At 43.6% G+C, this 25,063-nt stretch overlaps 1 protein-coding gene across 2 annotated transcripts; it reads right to left on the bottom strand.

Moving 5' to 3' along the window:
- Nucleotides 1-838: 838 nt before the first annotated feature.
- Nucleotides 839-24,100, bottom strand: TMEM141 (transmembrane protein 141). Of its 2 annotated transcripts, none has more exons than XM_073637838.1 (5): nt 23,984-24,100; nt 18,080-18,146; nt 16,438-16,521; nt 13,387-13,497; nt 839-1,444 (listed from the first exon to the last, which is right to left on the bottom strand). In XM_073637838.1, exons 1-5 carry the CDS (start codon nt 24,035-24,037, stop codon nt 1,386-1,388), a joined length of 375 nt encoding a protein of 124 aa, XP_073493939.1. In that variant the 5' UTR covers nt 24,038-24,100; the 3' UTR covers nt 839-1,385. The 2 variants fall into 2 exon arrangements, with proteins under 2 accessions (XP_073493939.1, XP_073493940.1); XM_073637839.1 differs by having other exon boundaries at nt 847-1,444; nt 13,390-13,497.
- Nucleotides 24,101-25,063: the final 963 nt, after the last annotated feature.

Here is a 25,063-nt window from a genome sequence, read left to right as displayed (position 1 = left end):
TCGCTAGGGGAGTCAGGGATTAGGTTTCCTGCACGGCAATAGGTGCGGAACCTATTTAGGGACGTTGGGGCAGCCAGGGTGTTGTCAGATCTGCCTGGGGGTCTTCACTCCCCCTTTCCCTAGTGTTTGGGCTTCCTCCCCTGTCTTCCTGTTGTTGTGCACTTAGTCTTTCCCTCACCTTGCGTGACACATGGGGGGCAGTATTATGTCAGTTATATTCTTGTACATAGGGGGCAGTATTATAGTAGTTATATTCTTGTACATAGGGGGCAGTATTATATCAGTTATATTCTTGTACATAGGAGCAGTATTATAGTAGTTATATTCTTGGACATGGGTCAGTATTATAGTAGTTATATTCTTGTACATAGGGGGCAGTATTATATCAGTTATATTCTTGTACATAGGAGCAGTATTATAGTAGTTATATTCTTGGACATGGGTCAGTATTATAGTAGTTATATTCTTGTACATAGGGGGCAGTATTATATCAGTTATATTCTTGTACATAGGAGCAGTATTATAGTAGTTATATTCTTGTACATAGGGGCAGTATTATAGTAGTTATATTCTTGTACATAGGGGGCAGTATTATATCAGTTATATTCTTGTACATAGGAGCAGTATTATAGTAGTTATATTCTTGGACATGGGTCAGTATTATAGTAGTTATATTCTTGTACATAGGTACAGCATAATAGCAGGTATAATATTGTACATAGACAATTATTTTGATTTTTTTCTGTGAAATTAAGTAATATATATCCTTTTATTTAAAAAAAAATAGAAAAACATATGTTATACACACATATACATATATATGCAATCAAAGATAAGTATCCAGCACTCGCTGCACTAAAATCTTCCACTTTTATAGTTTTAATTAAGAATGTAAATAACAGAGGCGGAATCCATGCAGTTATTTACCAGGATGAGATCATGGATAATACCTGAATGCATTCTGCCTCTGTTACGTGGCTTATTAATTAAAACCATACATATGGAGGATTTTGGAATAGCGAGCGCTGGCTACTTTTCTTGGAGAGCTTTTCTGCCATGTACCCAGTAGGTGAGCTGAATAGAAATCTTCTACTTTATACAAATATGTAAAATTTACACAGAATATATGTACCGGTATATCCACTACTGGGAAAGCGACTCCTTTCATTACTATGTAGGGACTTTTTCAGTAGCAGTAATTTTAGTTCCTTCCTCGTCATTTTTTTCTTGGCGGAAGCACTTTAGATTATTATTTTAAGGATTTCCTCATTCTCTTTGTGTGAGGGAATATCTTGATGATACCCAATGGTTACTCTTATAAGCGGAAGCTTTGTGTTCCTGTCCACGGTCAGAAAGTCCCTGATTTTCTGTGATTACAGCGGGATTTATTCAGTTGCGTCTCCATATTTGTTCCGCTTTGTGGCGTCTGAAATCTGTTGCTGTCCTAGAATGGAAAAGAGAGAAAATCCATCACGATATATGGATGATGATACAATTCAAGCTCTTATCGACTTTGAATGTATGGTACGGCCAGTGTCCCGCTGCTTCTGTATAGAGATGGCTCAGGAGGCATGGACTAGGCCTCATAGGAGTCCATTAAATATACAATATATGCATTGCAGTGTATAGAGCTGACAATAAGACAATCTCAAGATCAAGCTCCCCAAATGGACTGAGAAATAAAGTGAAAAAAAAAAAAATAATAATAATTATATTATAATATATAGATAGATAGATAGATAGATATTTGGTATGGCTGCGCCCATAAACCTCTGAGCAATCAAAATCTAATATTAATTAACCCATACGGTAAAAGCTGTAGAGAGATTAAAAAAAAATTGGAATTGCTTTTTTGGTCACCAAATTCCCCACCAAAAATGCAATGCGAAGTGATGAAAAAGTCGTATTTACCCCAGGTCATTTTTACTGCACAATTAATACCATAAAAACAAGTCTTAAAAAAATAAAAAGCGAAATTGCAGTTTGTTTGTTTTCATCCACCTTACTGAGCATTTTATGGTAATGTTAATGGAGTAATAAACTACAAATCATCCTGTAAAAAGAAAACAAGGCCTTACACGGCAATGTCGATGGAAAAATAAAAAGTTATGGCTCTTGTAAAAAGGGAGGAGAAAAACAAATGTGTAAAAAAATGGAAACTTATTATCTCGGGAAAGTATGAAGGTGGCTTAACTCTTCACACAAAAGGATTTAAATATATCTTCGCACTGGAGTATGTCTATAAGCTGCTGTTAACGTCTGAGCAATATATTATTATTATTTATTTTTAGAGCACCATTGATTCCATGGTGGTGTACATAAGGGGTTACATACACGATACAAATATAAAATACAGTGAACAAACTAAGAACGACAGACTGGTACAGAAAGGAGAGGACCCTGCCTTTGCAGGCTTACATTCTACAGGATAATGGGGAAGGAGACAGTTGGTTAGGGAGTTGTGGCATCTCTGGTGGCGGTGAGGTGGCAGCAGGGTTATTGGAAGCTGTAAGCTTTCTTGAAGAGATTTGAAATTCCGTGTGAATGCGGTGGATAATCAGACGTGTTGGGTGACACTCGGGAGAAGTCTTGGAGGCGATTGGCTGAGAAACATACGAGTGTGGAGGAGAGAACGAGTTCTTGGGAGGACCAGAGATTACTTGTGGGAAGATATCGGGAGATTAGTTGAGAGATACAGTACAGACCAAAAGTTTGGACACACCTTCTTATTTAAATATTTTTCTGTATTTTCATGACTATGAAAATTGTATATTCACACCGAAGGCCTCAAAACTATGAATTAACACATGTGGAATTATATACTTAACAAAAAAGTGTGAAACAACTGAAAATATGTCTTATATTCTACGTTCGTCAAAGTAGCCACCTTTTGCTTTGATGACTGCTTTGCACACTCTTGGCATTCTCTTGATGAGCTTCAAGTGGTAGTCACCGGAAATGGTTTTCACTTCACAGGTGTGCCCTGTCAGGTTTAATAAGTGGGATTTATTGCCTTATAAATGGGGTTGGGACCATCAGTTGTGTTGTGCAGAAGTCTGGTGGATACACAGCTGATAGTCCTACTGAATAGACTGTTAGAATTTGTATTATGGCAAGAAAAAAGCAGCTAAGTAAAGAAAAACGAGTGGCCATCATTACTTTAAGAAATGAAGGTCAGTCAGTGCAAAAAATTGGGAAAGCTTTGAAAGTGTCCCCAAGTGCAGTTGCAAAAACCATCAAGCGCTACAAAGAAACTGGCTCACATGAGGACCGCCCCAGGAAAGGAAGACCAAGAGTCACCTCTGCTTCTGAGGATAAGTTTATCCGAGTCACCAGTCTCAGAAATCGCAGGTTAACAGCAGCTCAGATTAGAGACCGGGTCAATGCCACACAGAGTTCTAGCAGCAGACACATCTCTACAACAACTGTTAAGAGGAGACTTTGGGCAGCAGGCCTTCATGGTAAAATAGCTGCTAGGAAACCACTGCTAAGGACAGGCAACAAGCAGAAGAGACTTGTTTGGGCTAAAGAACACAAGGAATGGACATTAGAACAGTGGAAATCTGTGCTTTGGTCTGATGAGTCCAAATTTGAGATCTTTGGTTCCAACCACCGTGTCTTTGTGCGACGCAGAAAAGGTGAACGGATGGACTCTACATGCCTGGTTCCCACCGTGAAGCATGGAGGAGGAGGTGTGATGGTGTGGGGGTGCTTTGCTGGTGACACTGTTGGGGATTTATTCAAAATTGAAGGCATACTGAACCAGCATGGCTACCACAGCATCTTGCAGCGGCATGCTATTCCATCCGGTTTGCGTTTAGTGGGACCATCATTTATTTTTCAACAGGACAATGACCCCAAACACACCTCCAGGCTGTGTAAGGGCTATTTGACCAAGAAGGAGAGTGATGGGGTGCTACGCCAGATGACCTGGCCTCCACAGTCACCAGACCTGAACCCAATCGAGATGGTTTGGGGTGAGCTGGACCGCAGAGTGAAGGCAAAAGGGCCAACAAGTGCTAAGCATCTCTGGGAATTCCTTCAAGATTGTTGGAAGACCATTTCCGGTGACTACCTTTTGAAGCTAATCAAGAGAATGCCAAGAGTGTGCAAAGCAGTCATCAAAGCAAAAGGTGGCTACTTTGAAGAACCTAGAATATAAGACATATTTTCAGTTGTTTCACACTTTTTTGTTAAGTATATAATTCCACATGTGTTAATTCATAGTTTTGATGCCTTCAGTGTGAATGTACAATTTTCATAGTCATGAAAATACAGAAAAATCTTTAAATGAGAAGGTGTGTCCAAACTTTTGGTCTGTACTGCATATATGGAGGAGACAGGCTATGGATGGCTTTGTAGGTTAGCGGTAGTAGTTTGAACTGGATACATTGGAAATTGAATGCCAATGAAGGGATTTGCAAAGGGGAGAAGCAGAGGAGTAGCGAGAATAGAGGTGGATTAGTCTCGCAGCAAAGTAAAGCACGGACTGGAGAGGTGCGAGAGTGTTAGCAGGGAGGCCACAGAGGAGGAAATTGCAGTAGTTGAGATTATGAGGGTAGCACTAACATTTAGTACATTCAGAGTTGAGGAGAGGAAGAACTCTGGAATTATTTTTGAGTTGGAGGTGGTGAGAGCTTGGATATGCGGTTTGAAGGACAGGGCAGAGTCGAGGGTTACTCAGAGGCAGTGGAGTTCCGATACTGCGGAAAGCGCAGTGTCATTAATTGTGATAGGTAGATCAGGTAGAGGGGTTAGGGGAGATGGAGGAAAAATGATGAGTTCAGTTTTGTCCACTTGGAGCTTTAGGAAGTGTGATGAGAAGAAGTAGGATGTAGCTCATAGACACTCTGGGATTCTGGACAGCGGAGAGGTGATGTCTGGGCCAGAGAGGTAGATCTGAGTATCATCAGTGTATAGGTGGTAATTGAAGCCATGGGACTTTGAATTATCCCAGGCAAAAAAGGTGTAGATGGAGTAGAGTAGGTGTCCTAGGACAGAGCATTGAAGGACACCAACAGAGAGAGAGGGCAGGATTAGGAGGTATTATGGGAGTGGAAGACATTAAATGTGTGGTTAGAAAGGTATGAGGAGATAACGCTGAAAGTCTTGCAAAGGGTCATATCAGACCTTCTTTATTTCCCGTTGCTGCAGGGTTTTTCTTTGTCAAGAAAAAAAAAAAAGATGGGGGGGGGGGGGTTACTTCCTTGCTTAGATTTTCGCAAATCGGATCATGATTCGGGATCCATATCTTCCCCCTCTCATCCCAGACCTCTTTAATCAGATTGTGGGAGCCAAATGGTTTTCTAAGCTAGACCTCAGTGGGTCTTATAATCTCATTCTCATCAAGGAGGGGGATGGGTGGAACACAGCCTTCAAAACCCCTGAGGGACACTATGAGAACCTCGTAATGCCATTTGGGTTGACTAATGCTCCCGCCATCTTTCAACACTTTGTAAATGACATCTTTAGTCACCTGGCAGGCAGGTTTGTTGTGATCTACCTTGATGACCTTTTAATTTTTTCACCTGACCTTGAGTCAAATCAGTTTCATGTCAGGCAGGTCCTTCAGATACTCACAGACAAATTATTTGTCAAACCGGAGAAATGTATGTTCTCGGTTCAGGAGATCCCTTTTCTGGGTTATTTTTTTTATCATCCACCGGCTTTCGCATGGATCCAGCAAAAGTGTGGGCGGTATTTGATTAGGATCGTACTGAGAACCTAAAATCTTTACAAAGGTTCTTGGGGTTCGCCAACTACTACCGAAAGTTCATCAAAGGTTTTCGGGTGGTGGCCAAACCTTTGACGGATATGACCAAAAATGGGATGGACTTTTCCAATTGGTCCAGTCTGGCCCGGGAGGCTTTTGACACATTGAATAAATGTTTTGCATCGGCGCTAATCCTTATACAGCCTGACGTCACTCAGCCATTTATTGTTGAAGTTGATGCGTCTGAAATGTTGATGGGGGCTGTGTTGTCGCAGGGTACATCTCCTAGTAAATGGTATCCGTTAGTTTCTTAGGAAAATATGTAATCATTTGCTGAGAAAAATTATGACATTGGTAACAGGGAACTCTTGGCAATTAAGTGGGCTTTTGAAGAGTCTCGTCATTTTTGGAAGGGGTAGTACATCCAGTCATGGTAATCACTGATCATAAATATCTGTTATACTTAGAATCTGCTAAGCGTCTGACACCTAGACAGCCAAGGTGGTCTCTATTCTTCGCCAGATTAAATTTTTTTCGTGACGTATAGGCCGGAGGATAAGTATTTTAAGGCGGCTGCCTTATCCCATTGTTTTCCTGGGGGTGGAGATAATTGTGAACCGATACCTATACTACAGAAAGGAGTAGTTATTGCGGCTATAATTCTGACCTTGAGAAAGCTGTTATAGAGGCTCAGGGGGACGCCCCGGCTGCCTGTCCTTTAGGTAAACTGTTCATACCTGTGAATCTACGCCTTAGGGCCCCGTCACACTAAGAGATGCAGCAGCGATCCCGACAACGATACGACCTGTCAGGGATCGTTGCTGCATCGCTAATACATCGCTGGTGAGCTGTCAAACAGGCAGGCTCACCAGCGATCAGGGGAGCAGCGATATCGTGGAAAGAATCGTTCCACGATGTCCTGCTCCCGTTACCAGCCTGCTGCAAGCAGGAGCAGGCTGGTAACTATGGTAAACATCGGGTTACTAAGTGCGCGTGTGCCCCTAGTAACCCGCTGTTTACCATAGTTACCAGCCAGATCGTTGGTCCCGCTGGTCACACACAGTGATGTGTGCTGGCCAGCGGGAGGCCAACGACCAAAAAATGGTCCAGGACACTTTGCAGCGATCAGCGACCTTACAGCAGGGGCCTGATCGTTGCAAAGTGTCACACATAGCAACATCGCTGGTGAGTCACCAAAACCGTGACTCAGCAGCGATCTCGCTAGTGATATCGCTATGTGAGACGGGGGCTTTAGAGTTATAAGTGAACATCATGATTTGGTCTTATCTGGACACCCTGAAAGTAAAGGCACCTCAGATCTCCTTACCCAGCGTTTTTAGTGGTCTGGGGTGCATCAGGATGTTTGAGAGTATGTCGCTGCCTGTAGTGTGTGTACACGTTCTAAGACCCTCATACTCGTCCGCCTGGGTCTCTCCAACCATTGGCGATTCCCAGTAGACCTTGGACTCATTTATCAGTATATTTCACTACTGACTTACCAGTATATGCAGATAATACAGTTATTTTGGTAGTGGTGGACAGGTTAAGCAAGATGTCTCATTTTATTGCACTAACCGCCTTACCCAACGCCAAGACCTTGGCGCAGATTTTCATCAAAGAAATTGTATGATTACATGGGATTCCTACCGATATTGTTTCTGATCAGGGGGTGCAATTTATTTCCAAGTTTGGAAAGTGTTTTACACTCGGTTGGGGATCCATCTGTCGTTTTCCTCAGCTTTTCATCCACAGTCTAATGGGCAACCTGAGTGCGTCTTTGCTCAAAAAATATGTTGCGTCCTCTGAACCATCACCACTACCTCCATCTCCAGTCATTATTGATGGGAATTTGGAGTTTCAGATGGCTAAGATCATGGATTCACACTTGGTTCGTCAGAAGGGTTACGGTCCTGAAGAGAGGATGTGAGCACCATCATCCATTCCTCTTATACGACACATCCTGATAAACCCGGCCCGGAGGTTCCAGAGATTCCTCTTAGAAGGGGGCGTACTGTCACTGGTTTACCGCGACAGAGAGGAGACAGAAGACCGCAGCGTCTGAGTTCACGTACTCCTGCATTGACTAGAAGCACTTCTCCCTCTTATTAAATGGTGCTAGTTTCTTTCAGCAGTACAGGAGTTAAACTGCTCAGTTTTGAGTCTCTGTAGCTTCCTTCTTGGAAGTTCTCAGCTGTGAAGTATTAGCCCCTCCCCTCTCCTATGTAGTCTCAACACTGTTAATCCAGATTGCCAGAGCAAAGTCTTGTACTGCTTTAAACTAGGCGCCTGGTCTAAGTTACCGTTGTCGGTTGTGGGCCGTGCTAACCTGGTCAAAATGATCTGGATGCCACAATTGCTGTATGTTCTACACAACTCCACAATATGTATAAATCTGAGGTTTTTCTTTAAAGTCAGTCAGGAGTTTAGAAAATTAATATGGGGCAAACAGACTCTGAGAATTAAACTGGAAACATTGCAAAGAAACAAAACAATGGGAGGACTTGCGGTTCCTAACCCATGGGTATATTATGTGGCATCTCACCTTCAACATATTCGTGGGATGGGATGACCCTGGGGGAGGGGGAGCTCAGCGAATGTTGCTACGGAATTATTTCCAATCAGATAAACTCTATGAGGTATTGGAGGCACGTAAATTTGGGACACTTGGAGACAAAATACCGATTATGCTGTTATGTCACAAACTTTGGGGGACGGTGAAAAAATGACAAGAAATAGAAGGTGTTTTGCAATTTACTTCATTATGGAACACTCCATGGCTTCCAAATCAATACCAACTGGTGGGATTTGGCTCCTGGAGCACAAAGGGTATAAACAAACTTAATCAAGTGCTGATAGGTGATGTGATTAAGGAATTCTCACAGCTGCAAAACAATTATGGGTTACCTCACTCTGAATTCTATAAATACTTACAATTTAGGTACGCATATCGGGCGGAAGGCATTGTTCTGGAAGGAGGGGTACCCCGGAACTCAATAATACAGAGAATAGCTAATCTACACAGTTCTCGTGGACTGATCTCATTACTTTATAACATTCTCTTAGACATTATATTGACAAACCAGCCGATGCGATCAAAAGAGAAATGGGAAAGTGTAATGGGACCCATAAAGGAAAATCAGTGGTCAGACACACTGGATTAAGTTCCACAGCTGTCTTTATAGACTGTCCCATATATATGTGATACACTAGGTATACAGGACACCTCAATTCTTATTTAACATAGGATTTCGTTCAAGTCCCCACTGTCCTAGAGGATAGGCTGTGGGGGAAAGGCATACGCTAGTTTGAATTCCCATTTGTAAGCGAATGCGTCCACGCCCAAGCAAGGGCCGTTTGGATCCAGGGAGAAATATTGAGGTACCTTCGTGTTCTGGTGTCCGGCGAAGAGATCTACCTCTGGATAGCCCGATCTCTCGACTAACATCTGGAAGACGTCTGGGTTTAGGCTCCACTCTCCTGGATGAATCTTTGTTCTGCTTAAGAAGTCGGCCTGGACATTGACGGAACCTTTGATATGAAGAGCTGACAGGGATAGAAGATGTTCTTCGGCCCAGGAAAATATTCTCGCTGAGATTGCTTTTAAGCTTTCGTATTGATGCCATGCCGCCGTTCCAGGATTTCACCCATAGGGCCATTCTTACAGAGTTTGATAGCCCAGATGCTCTTGCCGCCACTCTCACGGATTCTGCAGAGGTGTCTGCTAAAAACCCCGTAGCTTCCTGTAGAAGCGGTAGGGATGCCAAGATGTCTTCTCTGGGGGTGCCCGAAACTAGGTGTTCCTCCAGTTGATCTAGCCAACAAGCCATTGATCGAGCTACGCCCGTAGAGACTGCGTTGGTGCTTAATAGTGTTGCCGAGGTCTCCCTGGATTTTCTGAGTAGTCCCTCCATTTTGCATTCCAAGGGGTCTTTTAATTGAGAGGAATCTTCAAAGGGCAGTGTGGTTTTCTTTGCTACTCGTGCAATTTGGATATCCACTCTTGGGACTTCAGACCAGCATTCTGCCGTCTCATTGTCTACAGGAAATCTATCCCTTAACTCCGTAGGGGTAGTTAATCTCTTTTCTGGAGATTCCCATTCCTCTAAGACTAAGTCCCTAATACTCTGGTGTATAGGGAACACCAATTTTTTCCTGGAACATAGCCTCCCAAACATCTGGTCCCGTACTGTATGGGGAACTTTTTCTTCCTCAACCTCCATAGTTCTCCTTACTGCCATGAGGAGTTCCTCCAAGCTATCTGATGGAAAGTAATAATCTCTCATTGGAAGTTGTCAGGAGTTGGACTTAGTTCACCTTCCTCTGGAAGATCTTCCGAGATATATATCTCCTCTTGAGAGTCTTCCTCCCCTCCCTCTGGCGGGCTAATCTTCCTCTTTTTGGCTGCTGATGGAGTAGATGTAGAACCCTGACTAGGTGAGGGCGTAGGAAGAGTGACCGAGGCTAAGGAGGATTTGATCTCCTGACGTACAATCCCCTTTATCTCCTCCATTAAGGAAGGTTGTTCCAGCCTGATAATCTTCTCCGTCCAGTCCTTGCATAGGGGCTTCCTATGGGTGGACGATAGTTTTTTTGTACAGATGGGACATCTGCGTGACGGTTTAACTTTTTCTCCAGATGCAGGTTCCTTGTCTCCCTACAAGAGAAGGGAGAAGGGGAGGGGAGCTATAATCACTATTTCCTGCATCTGGGAGATGGACTACCAGCGCCATACTTACTGGGACCGGACCGGCGCTGGGCTCTACAGATGCAGAGCGAGAAGCTTCAACAGACATGGTTTTGTCCTACCTGTAGATGTCTTCCGGTCCAGGGCTCCTTTTATGGGCGACTGGACCATCGCTTCCCTCTGTTTAGAGGGCTCCTCCCCTGGTGTCCAGGTGAAGATCTCTGATCACCGGAGGCATTACCGCTCTTTTTCCCCAAAGCTTTTGATGCAGTCCACAGTGGAACGCAAACCTGCCAGAAGTGACGTCATCATCAACCGCCCGGCGTCCGACGTCACTTCCGGAGCCGCGGAGTGCGCTCCACATCCTGGAGCCAGCATCGCCCGTCATCCAGTTGGGGAGAGGAGGATGAGATGGACCAGAGAGCTCAGAGAGGCCTCCGGTCAGAAGATCCTGCAGACCTTGCCCGAGAGAGCGGACTGCAGGAGGGGGTCCCGAATCCGGAGGAGACGGGAGCAGCGCCCTTAGGAGGAGAGGTAAAACCGCTCGATCCTCCACTGCCCGGCTAGTAGCTTTCCCCCAGTGACTGTCGCCGGCCCAGCACACTGGGGATGACCTCTTCATCCCTGAAAGGGACAGGAAATAACATGTGGGAGGGGCTATTTAAACCTCTTTGTATTTCCTGTTCCTATTAGGGTGGGGTTACATCCTCCTGTGTGCTGCGTGGGGGGTTATTAGAGAAATAAAACAATTGCGCACCTCGGTGTACCACCCTCAAATCGACGGGCTAGTAGAACAGTTCAATAAAACCCTCAAGCCCATGTTAAAAAAGGTGGTTTCTAAAGACGGAAAGGATTGGGACATGTTGCTACCCTATTTGATGTTCGCTGTCCGTGAGGTACCCCAGGCTTCCACAGGGTTCTCTCCCTTTGAGTTATTGTACGGCAGACACCCTAGGGGTCTGTTGGACGTAGCCAAAGAGACGTGGGAAAAGAGCCAACTCCATATAGGAGTATAATTGAACACATGGCTAGTATGCAGGACCGGATCGCGGCGATCATGTCCATCGCGAAAGAACATCTGTTAGATGTCCAGGCAGCCCAGAGGCGCACATATAATAAAAGAGCCATGGTCAGGTCTTTTAACAAGAGCGATTGGGTGTTAGTACTGTTACCCACAGCCGAGAGTAAGCTCATGCCCAAGTGGCAAGGGCCATATGAGGTTCGAGAAAAGGTGGGGGAGGTAAATTATCAGGTGTATCAGCCCGGAAGGAGGAATGCACGAGTCACCAGGTGGTTTCTGTCACTGCAAAATTTCAGTTTCTCTGTAGAACATCGCCCTGGGAAGTAGCAGGCAAACGCGGATGCCTTGTCCCGGGCACCCTGTGTGGTGACAAATGTTCAACCACACAAGTTTGAACAGAGGGGGGCTGATATGTAAGGCAGTGACGGGGATCGTATACGAGGGACGGTATATATCCCCCAGAATGTGTACAGAGTAGTGATGAGCGAGTATGTTTTGTTAACCCTTTCGCCGAGTATACTCGGGCGAGCACCGAGTATTTATAGCGTGCTCGGTGATATGTTTGAATCACTCCCGTGTGCATGATTTGTGACTTTTTGACAGCTTTGATACATGTGAGGAATGTCTGCTTCTTACACATTCCTCACATGTATTAAAGCTGTCAAACCATCGCAAATCATGCACACGGGAGCGATTCAAACATATCACCGAACACGCTATAAATACTCGGTGATCGTCCGAGCATACTCGGCGAAAGGGTTAACAGAACATACTTGCTCATCACTAGTACAGAGACCTATTGAACCCATTGAAGTGCATTGCAGTCACAGACACACCTGCGGTGCAATGCAGGAATGAAGGTGAGCAATGACCTGGTCAGGCTATCTGGCTAAGGCAGATTAGTAAAACCCGGCAGGGCCTTCATTTCTTGGAGGAGGCTACAGGAAGGCAGTGGGGCAGCCTCCTCCCTCCAACCCGGGTTTTCCAGTGGCTCTTGCCACAGGTCCTTTAAAACCCTGCATTAAGGATTAGTGTTGTTCAGTGTTGGGACCTGCTAGGAGGATAGCAGGAAAGCTTGGCGGGCCTGTGAGCAGCTGAACCCACACCTGGGAAGGCTCTGCACCCGTCAGGCTCTGAGCGGCACGGCCTATGCCCACGGCAACCATTGTTATGGACTGATGTTAACCCGTCTGCGAACCGGAGGACTTTCTGTTTTACCCCTGAGTTGTTGAATAAAAGCTGCTTATGTTGGACTTGCTTGGGTCACTGCCTCAGTTACTGCACGGTGTGAACACCGCCTCCTTCCAAGAGTAATTTTCAAGTTGATGATTTTGTATGGCCACGAATTAGGTTATAAATATCCAAATAGCCCTTGGCAGAAAATAGGTTCCCACTCCTGCCCTAAATGGACTAAAAAAAGTTTAAAAATGCCCCCCCAAAAAATACCATAAAAATTGACATCACCCAATTTTTCACCTATTAAAAATATAGACTAAAGTAAACATTTAGTATCGCTGCATTCATATAAGTCCAATTAAAATAGAAAATTAACTGTACAATAAACACTGTAAAGAGAAAAAAAATAAAATTAAAAACCACAATTGTGGGGTTTTTTGGTCACCACAACTCTTTAAAAATATGCACTAAAAAGCGGTCAACTTAAAAGGATGATTGCAGAATTGCATTTTTTGCACAATTTCATCCCATTTGGAATTTTTTTCCTACCTATTCAAGTTCTTTACATGTAACATGAATGGTGTTATTCAAAACTACAACTGCCCCCCCCCCCAAAAAAAGAGTCATACGGCTATGACAGAAAAATAAAAATGACGGTTCTTGAAGGGGCAGTGTTCATATGTTGCAACCGCAGCTTTACAAAACTGAAGGAGTATGTGATCAGTTCTATCCATTATCACCATACCAATAGGCCAATGTGAGAGGTCACAGGGGTGTGTACATTTTTACAACTACCTGCGTCATGTAATTGCGATATCTGTCCTTTCTCCAGGTAGATCCACAGATCAGTGCACTTCTCCGTTTCCCTCTTGGTCACTACGTAGCTGGCCACCGATCCTGCAACTGAAATCAGGTTCAGATTAAAAGAAAGGCGCCAAGAGGTGCTTAGTGATATTGGCCAGGGATTATCCCTTCTTTTATGTGGGAGCAAACAAAGAAAGACAGTCACAGGTACAACCCCTGGCAAAAATTATGGAATCACCGGGCTCGGAGGATGTTCATTCAGTTGTTTAATGTTGTTGAAAAAAAGCAGATCACAGACATGGCACCAAACTAAAGTCATTTCAAATGGCAACTTTAGGGCTTTAAGAAACACTAAAAGAAATCAAGATTAAAAATATGGTACTCAGTAAGGGTAATTTTTTTCAGACCAAGCAGAGGGAAAAAATTATGGAATCATGAAAAACAAACACAAAAGAACACTCCAATACATCACTAGTATTTTGTTGCACCACCTCTGGCTTTAATAACAGCTTGCAGTTTCTGAGGCATGGACTTAATGAGTGACAAACAGTACTCTTCATCAATCTGGCTCCAACTTTCTCTGATTGCTGCTGCCAGATCAGCTTTGCAGGTTGGAGCCTTGTCATGGACCATTTTCATCAACTTCCACCAAAGATTTTAAATTGGATTGAGATCCGGACTATTTGCAGACCATGACATTGACCTTATGTGTCTTCTTTCAAGGAATGTTTTCACAGTTTTTGCTCTATGGCAGGATGCATTATCATCTTGAAAAATGATGTCATCATCCCAAACATCCTTTCAATTGATGGGATAAGAAAACTGTCCAAAATATCAATGTAAACTTGGGCATTTATTGAAGATGTAATGACAGACATCTCCCCAGTGCCTTTACCTGACATGCAGCCCCATATCATCAATGACTGTAGAAATTTGCATGTTCTCTTCATGCAGTCATCTTTATAAATCTCATTGGAATGGCACCAAACAAAAGTTCCAGCATCATCACCTTGCCCAATGCAGATTCACGATTCATCACTGAATATGACTTTCATCCAGTCATCCACAGTCCACGATTGCTTTTCCTTAGCCCATTGTAACCTTGTTTTTTTCTGTTTAGGTGTTAATGGTGGCTTATGTTTAGCTTTTCTGTATGCAAATCCCATTTCCTTTAGGCGGTTTCTTACAGTTCGGTCACAGACATTGACTCCAGTTTCCTCCCATTCATTCCTCATTTGTTTTGTTGTTCATTTCCTGTTTTGGAGACATATTGCTTTAAGCTTCTGGTCTTGACGCTTTGATGTCTTCCTTGGTCTACCAGTATGTTTGCCTTTAACAACCTTCCCATGTTGTTTGTATTTGGTCCAGATTTTAGACACAGCTGACTGTGAACAACCAACATCTTTTGCAACATTGCGTGATGATTCACCTTCTTTTAAGAGTTTGATAATCCTCTCCTTTGTTTCAATTGACATCTCTCATGTTGGAGCCATGATTCATGTCAGTCCACTTGGTGCAACAGTTCCCCAAGGTGTGATCACTCCTTTTTAGATGCAGACTAACAAGCAGATCTAATTTGATGCAGGTGTTAGTTTTGGAAATTAAAATTTACAGGGTGATTACATGATTTTTTACTCAGTATTGAGTGATTCCATAATTTTTTTCCCTCTGCTTGGTGTGAAAAAAATTACCCTTAGGCTGTGTGCCCACGATGCATTTTTAATGTGTTTCCGCAGCGTTTTGCAGCTGCGGAAATGCATTAAAAACGCATTAAAAACACATGGTAGAAGGGCAGCAATGTTCCCCAATGATAATCCGCATGTGCTGTGCACATGCTGCGGAAATTTCCGCTGTGGATTATCATTGCGGAAAAAAACGCAGCACAACCAATTATTTTGCGGAAGTGCTGCGTCTTTGCCGCCATTGACTTGCATTAGACCGCATGGATTACGCATCACTGTATATGTAGATGCGTAATCCAAGCGTTCTAATGTGCGGATGGTACCCGGGTGTAGATGAGAGGAGAGTCTCATCCACACCCAGGTACCATTAAAAAATCTGTAAAAAAAAGAATAAAATAAAAAATAAATGTATATTTACCTTCTGTCGGCCCGCGCACCGCTCCTACTTGCTTCCCGGCACTTTGCAGTGAATTGAAGGACCTGCGCTGACGTCAGAGTCATGTGACGGGTCACGCGATGCTGACGTCGGCAGGTCTTTCAATTCATTGCTGCCGGCAGCCGGGACGGAGCGAAACAAGACAGCGCGGGCCATCGGAGGGTAAGTATACATTTTATTTTTACCACTCTCGGGTCACACTATATAAATCCATGCTGTTTGCATGGATTTATATAGTGTGACCTAGTTGTCACAAGTACTTTCCAAGTGATGCTAATCGCTTGGAAAGCGCTAGTCAATCCACATGTGGAAATGTCAGTGGGTAACCGCTCCATTTCCGCATGTCCCTGGCAGGAAAACGCATGTACAATCCGCATGCATTTTTTTCTGCCAGGGAGATGCAGAAACGCTCAGGAAAAAATCCTGAGCATTTCTGCATCGTGTGCACATAGCCTTACTGAGTAGCACATTTTTTATCTTGATTTCTTTTAGTGTTTCTTAAAGCCCTAAAGTTGCCATTTGAAATGACTTTAGTTTTGTGCCATGTCTGTGATCTGCTTTTTTTCAACAACATTAAACAACTTAATGAACATCCTCCGAGCCCGGTGATTCCATAATTTTTGCCAGGGGTTGTACTTCACAAGCGAGATGTGGGAAAGGGCGTGATCATGAAGGTGTGCCACGCCACCATTATGACTGTGGCAACATTAATGTGGTACATTCCTGTCACCGCACCTGTTTCAAGGTCGCTAACCTCATCAGGGTAATTTATAGAAACCAAAACAATGGAAGGATTGCAACTTGGCGGCTGTGGGGGAACGGCACAATTTTTGCATTTTTGGGGGGGTAAGGTTTCCCTTTATGTGCCTCTAGGTGGCGTCACTCAGCAGATATATACATATCTAGGCCTGTTCTGCTTACCCACAGACAGGAGAATATTCCACTTCAGTGGATACGGCAGCCGCTTTCTGAACACACTCTGGATCACCAATGCGGCACCTGTCCCTGAAAGCACAGGCATGAAGAGGTTAACACAAGGTAAAGAGCGCGCTCAGGAGCCTACGTGCCCGTCCCCATTCTTGCAGCAGTATTGGCATTGCAGGCATCATCGCTATATGACAAACTTGTGACAATTGCATTATTATTAATTTATTATTTTGTATTATGTATCCCATATGGGGATTGTTGGAAATAAACCTTCAGTATTGTCTTTTTATTTTTTTCCAGTCCAACCTCCACTCCCCTCACCCTTTCCCACTACCCAGAAAACTACAATGAAACACCACATATGGCAGGTGCAGTCTGTGTTATACAGCCAGCAGCAGGTGGCGCGTGCTCTGATCGCTGCTGTTTAACCAGTTAAATTTGTCTATCAATCTCTGATGGCGTCATTTAAGTGGCGCGGGGTGCCGATGGGTTGCCTTGTCAGCTGGAGGCCTGCTGAAGCTCTCTGCCCTATCATCTTGGTACTCCTGTGAAGCCCACCCTCAAACTGGACTTCATAGGACATTGTGATTTTCACTTTTAAGTCGTGTTTAAAAACTAAAATACAGTGTAAAGAAAAAGTTCTTTACATTTTTTTTTTTTACTTTTCCTTAGAAAAACAAATAAATAAAAATCTCTCCGTATGAAAATAAATTGCCATACCTCTCCTCATAAAAAGCCCCTCTCCCACAAAAAAAGAAAAGAACAGAAAGTGAATACAAATTGTACCAAAAAACAAACCCACGAAGCATCTTCGATGGAAAAATAGAAAAAAAAGTTACAGATCTGATATTTTTTTTCTTAACCAATGAACGCCATAAAAAGAAAACCCAGGAGACAATGGTGCAATTAGTTGGGTTTTTTTTTTTTCAAGCCATTTAACATCACTTGGATTATTTTTCCTCTTTTTCAGTTTAATTAAATGGTAAATTGAATGTTGTTCAGAACTACAATTTATGCCGCAAAAATCAAGCCCTCATACGGCGGACGCCATGGTCGGAAAAGTGAAAAAGTTATGGCTCTTGGAAAAAGGGGAGGAAAAAACAAAAACACAAAAAAATTAAATTCGTCTGGTCTGGAAGGGGCTAAACATTGTGGAAAGGAAACTGCAGTAACCATGGTGGAAATGTGTTTTTGTTTTGTTTTTTTTAATTATTTCAACTCCAAAAAGATTTTTTTCTCCCCGTTTTTTTGTACATCATACAGCGACGTAAATAGCAACATAAAAAAACTCTCATAAGGAAAATAACAGTCACTGCCCTTGGAAGGCAAAGAGGAAAAAAGAAAAGAGGGGAAAATAAATTGGCAGAAAAGGCTTAAACCAGCCACTAAATCATGTGCTCCTGTTGTCAGAGGTCTGCTGACATGTCCTACCGCCATGGGGAAAATTCTAAATTCCCTTCTGTTTTACTTTGTGACTCATATTCCTGATGCCTCTGCGTGAGCATTCAGTTTCTGGTTTTATAATAGAACTGCATTTCTGCTCTGAATCCTTTAATCCGTCACTATAATCTTGATAATCCAGATTGCAACTGAAATAGTACCTGGTGATGTCTCCACCATGGGCAGGGACAATTACCTGTGATAAAGGTGACCACCCCCTTCATGAACGCCTGCGACTGGCACGCTGCATATCCTTGTAATCCCTTAAAAAAAAAAAGTAAAAAAAAAAAAAAGATAAATTATTTCTAGGATGTGCCACAGGAGGTGGTAAGTCTAAGTGCCCACGATGCAGAAATGCTGCAGATTTTTTCCGCTTCTCCCTGGCAGGAAAAACGCATGCGGATTTTACATGCGTTTTTCCCGCCAGGTAGAAGCGTTTGTCAAGCGTTCTTCACATGCATTCCTGCATGCGGGTTATCAAGCGCTTTCCAAGCGATTTTAGCATCACTTGGAAAGTGCTTGACAACTTGTTCACACTATATAAATCCATGCAACCGGCATGGATTTATAGTAGTGTGACCAAGTTAGTTAAAAAAAAAGAAAGAATAAGAATGGTAAAAAATAAAAAATATACTTACCTTCCAATATCCTCCCGGAGTTTTCTCCGCTCTGTCCGGTGTCTTGGGCGGCTCGCGGTGGTGTGAAGGACCTGCGGTGACATCATTCAGTCATGTGTCAGGTCACATGACTCAATGACGTCATGGCAGGTCCTTCACAACACCGCGACCCATAGAGCAGACCAGACGGAGGGGAGAAAACACCGGGAGGACATCGGAAGGTAAGTATAATCTTTATTTTTTATTTTAAATTCTTTTTTTAACAGGTTCTATGGTACCCGGGTCCGGAGGAGAGTCTCATCTTCTCCAGACCCGGGTACCATCCGCACATAGAAACGTGCAAATGTGCTGACACGGATATTATGCGTTTCAATGCAAGTAATGGCGGCAATTACGCTGCGTGGCCGCAAAATTAATGGACATGCTGCGTATTTTTCTGCAATGATAATCCGCAGCGGAAATTTCCACAGCATGTGCACAGCACATGCGGATTATCATGGGGGACCATGGGGCACGTATTACCAAGCGTTTTCGCTGCGGCAATTCCACGGCAAAAACGCTTGAAAAACGCATAGTGGGCACGCAGCCTAAGGGTTTCAATGTGAGGTTTAAAGGACAGAGCAGAGTAAAAGGCTACCCCAAGGTAAAAACCTTGGGAGATTGGGGAAATGCTGGAACTTGTAATGGTGATGAAGTCCGGTGAGGGATTTGAGCTGGTTGGTGGAAATATGAATTCTGTTTTGCCAATGTTAAGTTTAAGAAAGCGGGAAGAAAAGGAGGCTGTAGTTGATAAGACACTCTGGGATTTTGGACAGCAGAGACGTGACCTCTGGGCCAGAAAAGTAGATGTGAGTGTCATCAGCATTGAAGTACTACTGGATTTTATGAGCTGACCCAGGACAGACTTGTAGATGCAGCACACTAAGGCCCCAGGCATTGAGGAAAACCAACAGAGTAGAAATGAGAAGGTAGTGTCGGAATGGGAGACACTAAATGTGCGGTTAGTGAAGTATGAGGAGATCCAGGAGATGGCAAGGTCTGTGATGCTGGGGAAAAAGAGGATCTGTAGTAGGAAAAAGTGGTCGACTGGATCCAAAGCAGAGGAAAGGTCCAGTAGGCGGAGCACAGAGTAATGTCAAAGGCAGAGGTGAGGTCTAGATGGGGAGCACAGAGTACTATAAAAGACGGAGGACAACTCTAGGAGGAGGAGTACAGAGTAATGTAAAAGGCAGTGGACAGGTCTAGAGGAGCACAGAGTAATGAAAAAGGCAGAGAGCAGGTCTAGGAAGAGCACAGAGTAATGTAGCATGCAGAAGACATGTCTGTAGGAGCACAGAGTAATGTAGAAGGCAGAGGACAGGTCTAGGAGGTGGAGCACAGAGTAATGTAAAAGGCACAGTGCAAGTCTTGAGGAGCACAGAGTAATGTGGAAGAAAGAGGACATGTCTAGGAAGAGGAGCATAGTATTGTAGAAGGAGGAGGATGGAACTAGGAGGAGGAGCACAGAGTAATGTAGAAGGCAGAGGACAAGTTTAGGAGTAGGTGCACAGAGTAATGTAGGAGGCAGAAGATATGCCTAGAAGGAGGAGCAAAAGGTAGAAGACAGAAGACAGGTCTAGGAGGAAGAGCACAAAGTAATGTAAAAGGCAGAGGACAGGTCTAGAAGAGCACAGAGTTAAGTAAGGCAGAGGCCAGTACCAGTAGGAGGAGTCCAGAGTAATGTAGAAGGAGTAGGACAGGTCTAGGAGGAGCAAAGAGTAATGTAGAAGGGAGAGGAAATGTCTAGGAGGAGGAGCACACAGTATTCTAGAAGGCAGAGGATAGGTCTAGGGGGAGCACAGAGTAATGTGGAAGGCACAGGACAGGAATACAGAGTGATGTAGAAGGTGGAAGACAAGTCCAGGAGGAGGAATACAGAGTAATGTAGAAGGCGGAAGACAAGTCCAGGAGGAGGAATACAGAGTAATGTAGAAGACAGAGGTCAAGTCCAGGCCGAGCGCAGGGTAATGTAGAAGACAGAGGACAGGTCTACCAGGAAGAGCAGAATAATGTAGAAGGCAAAGGAAAGGTCTAGGAGGAGGAGTACAGAGTAATGTAGAAGACAGAGGACAGGTCTAGGAGGACCACAGAGTAATATAGAAGGCAGAGGACAAGTCTAGACGGAAGAGCACAGAGTAATGTGGAAGCACAACATGTCTAGGAGTACAGTGTAATGTAGAAAGAGGAGGACAAGTCTAGAAAAGCATAGAGTAATGTACAAGGCCGAGGACAAGTCCAGGAGGAGGAGCACAGAGTAATGTAGAAGGCAGAGGAGAGGTCTAGAGAAGCACAGAATAATGTGGAAGGAGGAGGACGTGTCTAGAGGAGCACAGAGTAATGTAGAAGGCAGAGGAGAGGTCTAGAGAAGCACAGAATAATGTGGAAGGAGGACGACGTGTCTATAGAGGAGCACATAGTATTCTAGGCAGAGGAAAGGTCTAGGAGGAGCACAGAGTAATGTATTTTTGGCAGTTAGCAAGTCATTAGTGACTTTGGTCAGGGGTTTATGTGGGGGGTGGGGAAATGCAAGCCATTTTCATTTTGTGCCTGCCGACTTCTGAATCCTCACAGTGTGTGCGCATGCTGTCAAAATTCTCCGATGCATGTAACCAAAAGTATATTTGCATACATGTGATCATGTGCCAACTAGACATAACCAGCATCACTCAATTCACTTGCATTTAGTGAGGCCGCGCACGTCTAGTCAGAATGTGACTTTGTATAGAAATCACACACTTGTGGTCACATGACCACCCTTCTCTTGCCATCAGCGCAAGAGAATCCGGACAGTGTGCAGTGTGTGTGCTGTGAGGATTCAGAATTCTGCAGTCACATAGTCTGCAGACTTTCATCACAAACCTGGGCAACCTCTTTAATTAATAGCATAAAGCACTGTAGCATGCCCAATCCTAACAACATGTAATAATAGCCTCACTGTCAGGATTTCGGCTCTGCTTGCCGTTTCCAGCAGTCGTCACATGACCACTCATATGATTTTCATACTTACGTTTACTAACTTCTCTCAGTGAAGCAGGGGCTGTGGTATTTCACTGAAAATTGAGAGAATTATGAAGAGCAGCTTGTTGGCACGTGACTGTATGTGTGCAAATCCCATAGGACTGTCACATGATAAATACTCAAACCACTTCAGCTGTTTATAGGAAGGGGGCGCCAAACTAAAAATTTGCTCCCAGTGCCGGAAAACCTAGATCCACCTCTACCTTGGTAAAGGTGGTTTCAGTAATGTTAGTGGACTATAGTCAGTTACAGTTATATGAAAAAGTTTGGGCACCCCTATTAATCTTAAGCTTAATGTTTTATAAAAATTGGTGTTTTTGCAACAGCTATTTCAGTTTGATATATGTAATAACTGTTGGACACAGTAATGTTTCTGCCTTGAAATGAGGTTTATTGTACTAACAGAAAATGTGCAATCTGCATTCAAACAAAATTTGACAGGTGCATAAGTATGGGCACCTCACCAGAAAAGTGGCATTAATATTTAGTAGATCCTCCTTTTGCAAAAATAACAGCCTCTAGTCGCTTCCTGTAGCTTTTAATTATTTCCTGGATCCGGGATGAAGGTATTTTTGACCATTCCTCTTTACAAAACAATTCCAGTTCAGTTAAGTTTGATGGTCGCCGAGCATGGACAGCCCTCTTCAAATGATCCCACAGATGTTCAATGATATTCAGGTCTGGGGACTGGGATGGCCATTCCAGAACATTGTAGTTGTTCCTCTGCATGAATGCCTGAGTAGATTTGGAGCGGTGTTTTGGATCATTGTCTTGCTGAAAGATCCATCCCCTGCGTAACTTCAACTTTGTCACTGATTCTTGAACATTATTGTCAAGAATCTGCTGATACTGAATGGAATCCATGCGTCCCTCAACTTTAACAAGATTCCCGGTGCCAGCATTGGCCACACAGCCCCAAAGCATGATGGAACCTCCACCAAATTTTACTGTGGGTAGCAAGTGTTTTTCTTGGAATGCTGTGTTTTTTTGCCGCCATGCATAACGCCTTTTTGTATGACCAAACAACTCAATCTTGGTTTCATCAGTCCACAGGACCGTCTTCCAAAAAGAAATTGGCTTCTCCAAATGTGCTTTTGCATACCTCAGCCAACTCTGTTTGTGGCGTGCTTGCAGAAACGGCTTCTTTCGCATCACTCTCCCATACAGCTTCTCCTTGTGCAAAGTGCGTTGTATAGTTGACCGATGCACAGTGACACCATCTGCAGCAAGTTGATGCTGCAGCTCTCTGGAGGTGGTCTGAGGATTGTCCTTGACTGATCTCACCATTCTTCTTCTCTGCCTTTCTGATGTTTTTCTTGGCCTGCCACTTCTGGCCTTAACAAGAACTGTCCCTGTGTTCTTCCATTTCCTTACTATGTTCCTCACAGTGGAAACTGACAGGTTAAATCTCTGAGACAGCTTTTTGTATCCTTCCCCTGAACAACTATGTTGAATAATCTTTGTTTTCAGATCATTTGACAGTTGTTTTGAGGAGCCCATGATGCCACTCTTCAGAGGAGATTCAAACAGGAGAACAACTTGCAAGTGGCCACTTTAAGTAGCTTTTCTCATGATTGCATACACCTGGCTATGAAGTTCAAAGCTCAATGAGGTTACAAAACCAAAACAAGTGCTTTAGTAAGTCAGTAAAAAGTAGGTAGGAGTATTTAAAACAAGAAAATGCTAAGGGTGCCCATACTTATGCACCTGTCAAATTTTGTTTGAATGCAGATTGCACATTTTCTGTTAGTACAATAAACCTCATTTCAAGGCAGAAACATTACTGTGTCCAACAGTTATTACATATATCAAACTGAAATAGCTGTTGCAAAAACACCAATTTTTATAAAACATTAAGCTTAAGATTAATAGGGGTGCCCAAACTTTTTCATATAACTGTAGAGGGTGGAGGAGCTCCAGTGGACAAGCTGTTGTGCTGTGTGTGTAGAGACAAATGGGAGGAATGATGGGGGTATTACTCCTCCTTCCATACTGAATTCCTCTTCTAGAAGTTATTTTAACATCCCCGATGAGTCAGTAATTTTGTGTGTCTGAGATTGCTGTGGTTTACCCCTGGGAGAGCACTACATGTCTCAGCCAGCCTCTGATTCACCAGGTATTTTTTATTAGTCATTATACAGCGCCATTAATTCCACAGCACTTTACAGACACCATAGAGGTAAGCTGGGTCACTGTGTGTACATTTCAGTACCTCTGCTTCCTGTCAGTGAAACATTATTGTTTACATTCCAAGAGTGAAGCCTCATCCTGTGCAAACAGTCAGATTGTTAAATTTGTTTCTCTCCTATCCTGGGAGCTGATACAATGTAGCAGACTGACGTCACAGATGATTGTCTAGACTGGATACAACTGTAACAAACCCTCAGCTGTGGGGGGCATCAGGCTGAATGCTAGGTCTCACTTACCGGGTGTTTAGCAGCCACAGTGTCATTGACTCTTGTCAGCCCCAGGTTCACCATTGTAACTGATGATATGTAGTGTTGTTCCGAGTCTCAAGCGTTTACCACAACAGTGACCTCCACTGGAGGGGAGGACTCATTGCAGCCGAGCTGTATATATGTACAGATGCATCTCACTAAATTAGAATATCATCAAAAAGTTAATTTATTTCTGTTCTTCAATAAAAAAAAAGTGAAACTCATATATTATATAGAGTCATTACAAACAGAATGATCTATTTCAAGTGTTTATTTCTGTTAATGTTGATGATTATGGCTTACAGCCAATGAAAACACAAAAGTCATTATCTCAGTAAATTAGAATACTTTATAACAACCGCTTGAAAAATGTTTTTAAAATCCGAAATGTTGGCTTACTGAAATGTATGTTCAGTAAATGCCCTCAATACTTGGTCGGGCTCCTTTTGCATCAATTACTGCATCAATGCGGCAATGTGGCATGGAGGCGATCAGCCTGTGGCACTGCTGAGGTGTTATGGAAGCCCAGGTTGCTTTGATAGCAGCCTTCAGCTCATCTGCATTGTTGGGTCTGGTGTCTCTCATCTTCCTCTTGACAATACCCCATAGATTCTCTATGGGGTGAAGGTCAGGCGAGTTTGCTGCCAATCAAGCACAGTGATACTGTTGTTTGTAAACCAGGTATTGGTACTTTTGGCAGTGTGGACAGGGGCCAAGTCCTGCTGGAGAATGAAGTTTCCATCTCCAAAAAGCTTGTCGGCAGAGGGAAGCATGAAGTGCTGTAAAATGTCCTGGTAGACGGCTGCGCTGACTTTGGTCTTGATAAAACACAGTGGACCTACACCAGCAGATGACATGGCTCCTCAAACCATCACTGATTGTGGAAACTTCACACTGGACCTCAAGCAGCTTGGATTGTGGCCTCTCCACTCTTCCTCCAGACTCTGGGACCTTGTGGAGTGTGTCAGTGACTGCCTTCTGGACACCTGTCAAGTCAGCAGTCTTCCCCATGATTGTGGAGCCTACTGAAACAGACTAAGGGACCTTTTTAAATGCTTAGGAAGCCTT

Source organism: Phyllobates terribilis, unplaced genomic scaffold, assembly GCF_046119375.1.
Source record: "Phyllobates terribilis strain yellow unplaced genomic scaffold, ASM4611937v1 Scaffold_7__3_contigs__length_470593459, whole genome shotgun sequence".
NCBI lineage: Eukaryota > Metazoa > Chordata > Amphibia > Anura > Dendrobatidae > Phyllobates > Phyllobates terribilis.
This window is presented reverse-complemented; position numbering and strand designations above follow the sequence as displayed.

Bases quoted from the DNA above. Each gene is read 5' to 3' on its own strand.
- TMEM141 (XM_073637838.1), bottom strand. From the start codon at position 24,037: ATGGTGAACCTGGGGCTGACAAGAGTCAATGACACTGTGGCTGCTAAA. The intron at 16,522-18,079 runs GTAATTGTCCCT...CTGTGCTTTCAG, and splicing joins GGTGGTCACCTTTATCACAG to GGACAGGTGCCGCATTGGTG. The intron at 1,445-13,386 runs GTTGTAAAAATG...TTTCCATTCTAG, and splicing joins GCAATTACATGACGCAGGTA to GACAGCAACAGATTTCAGAC.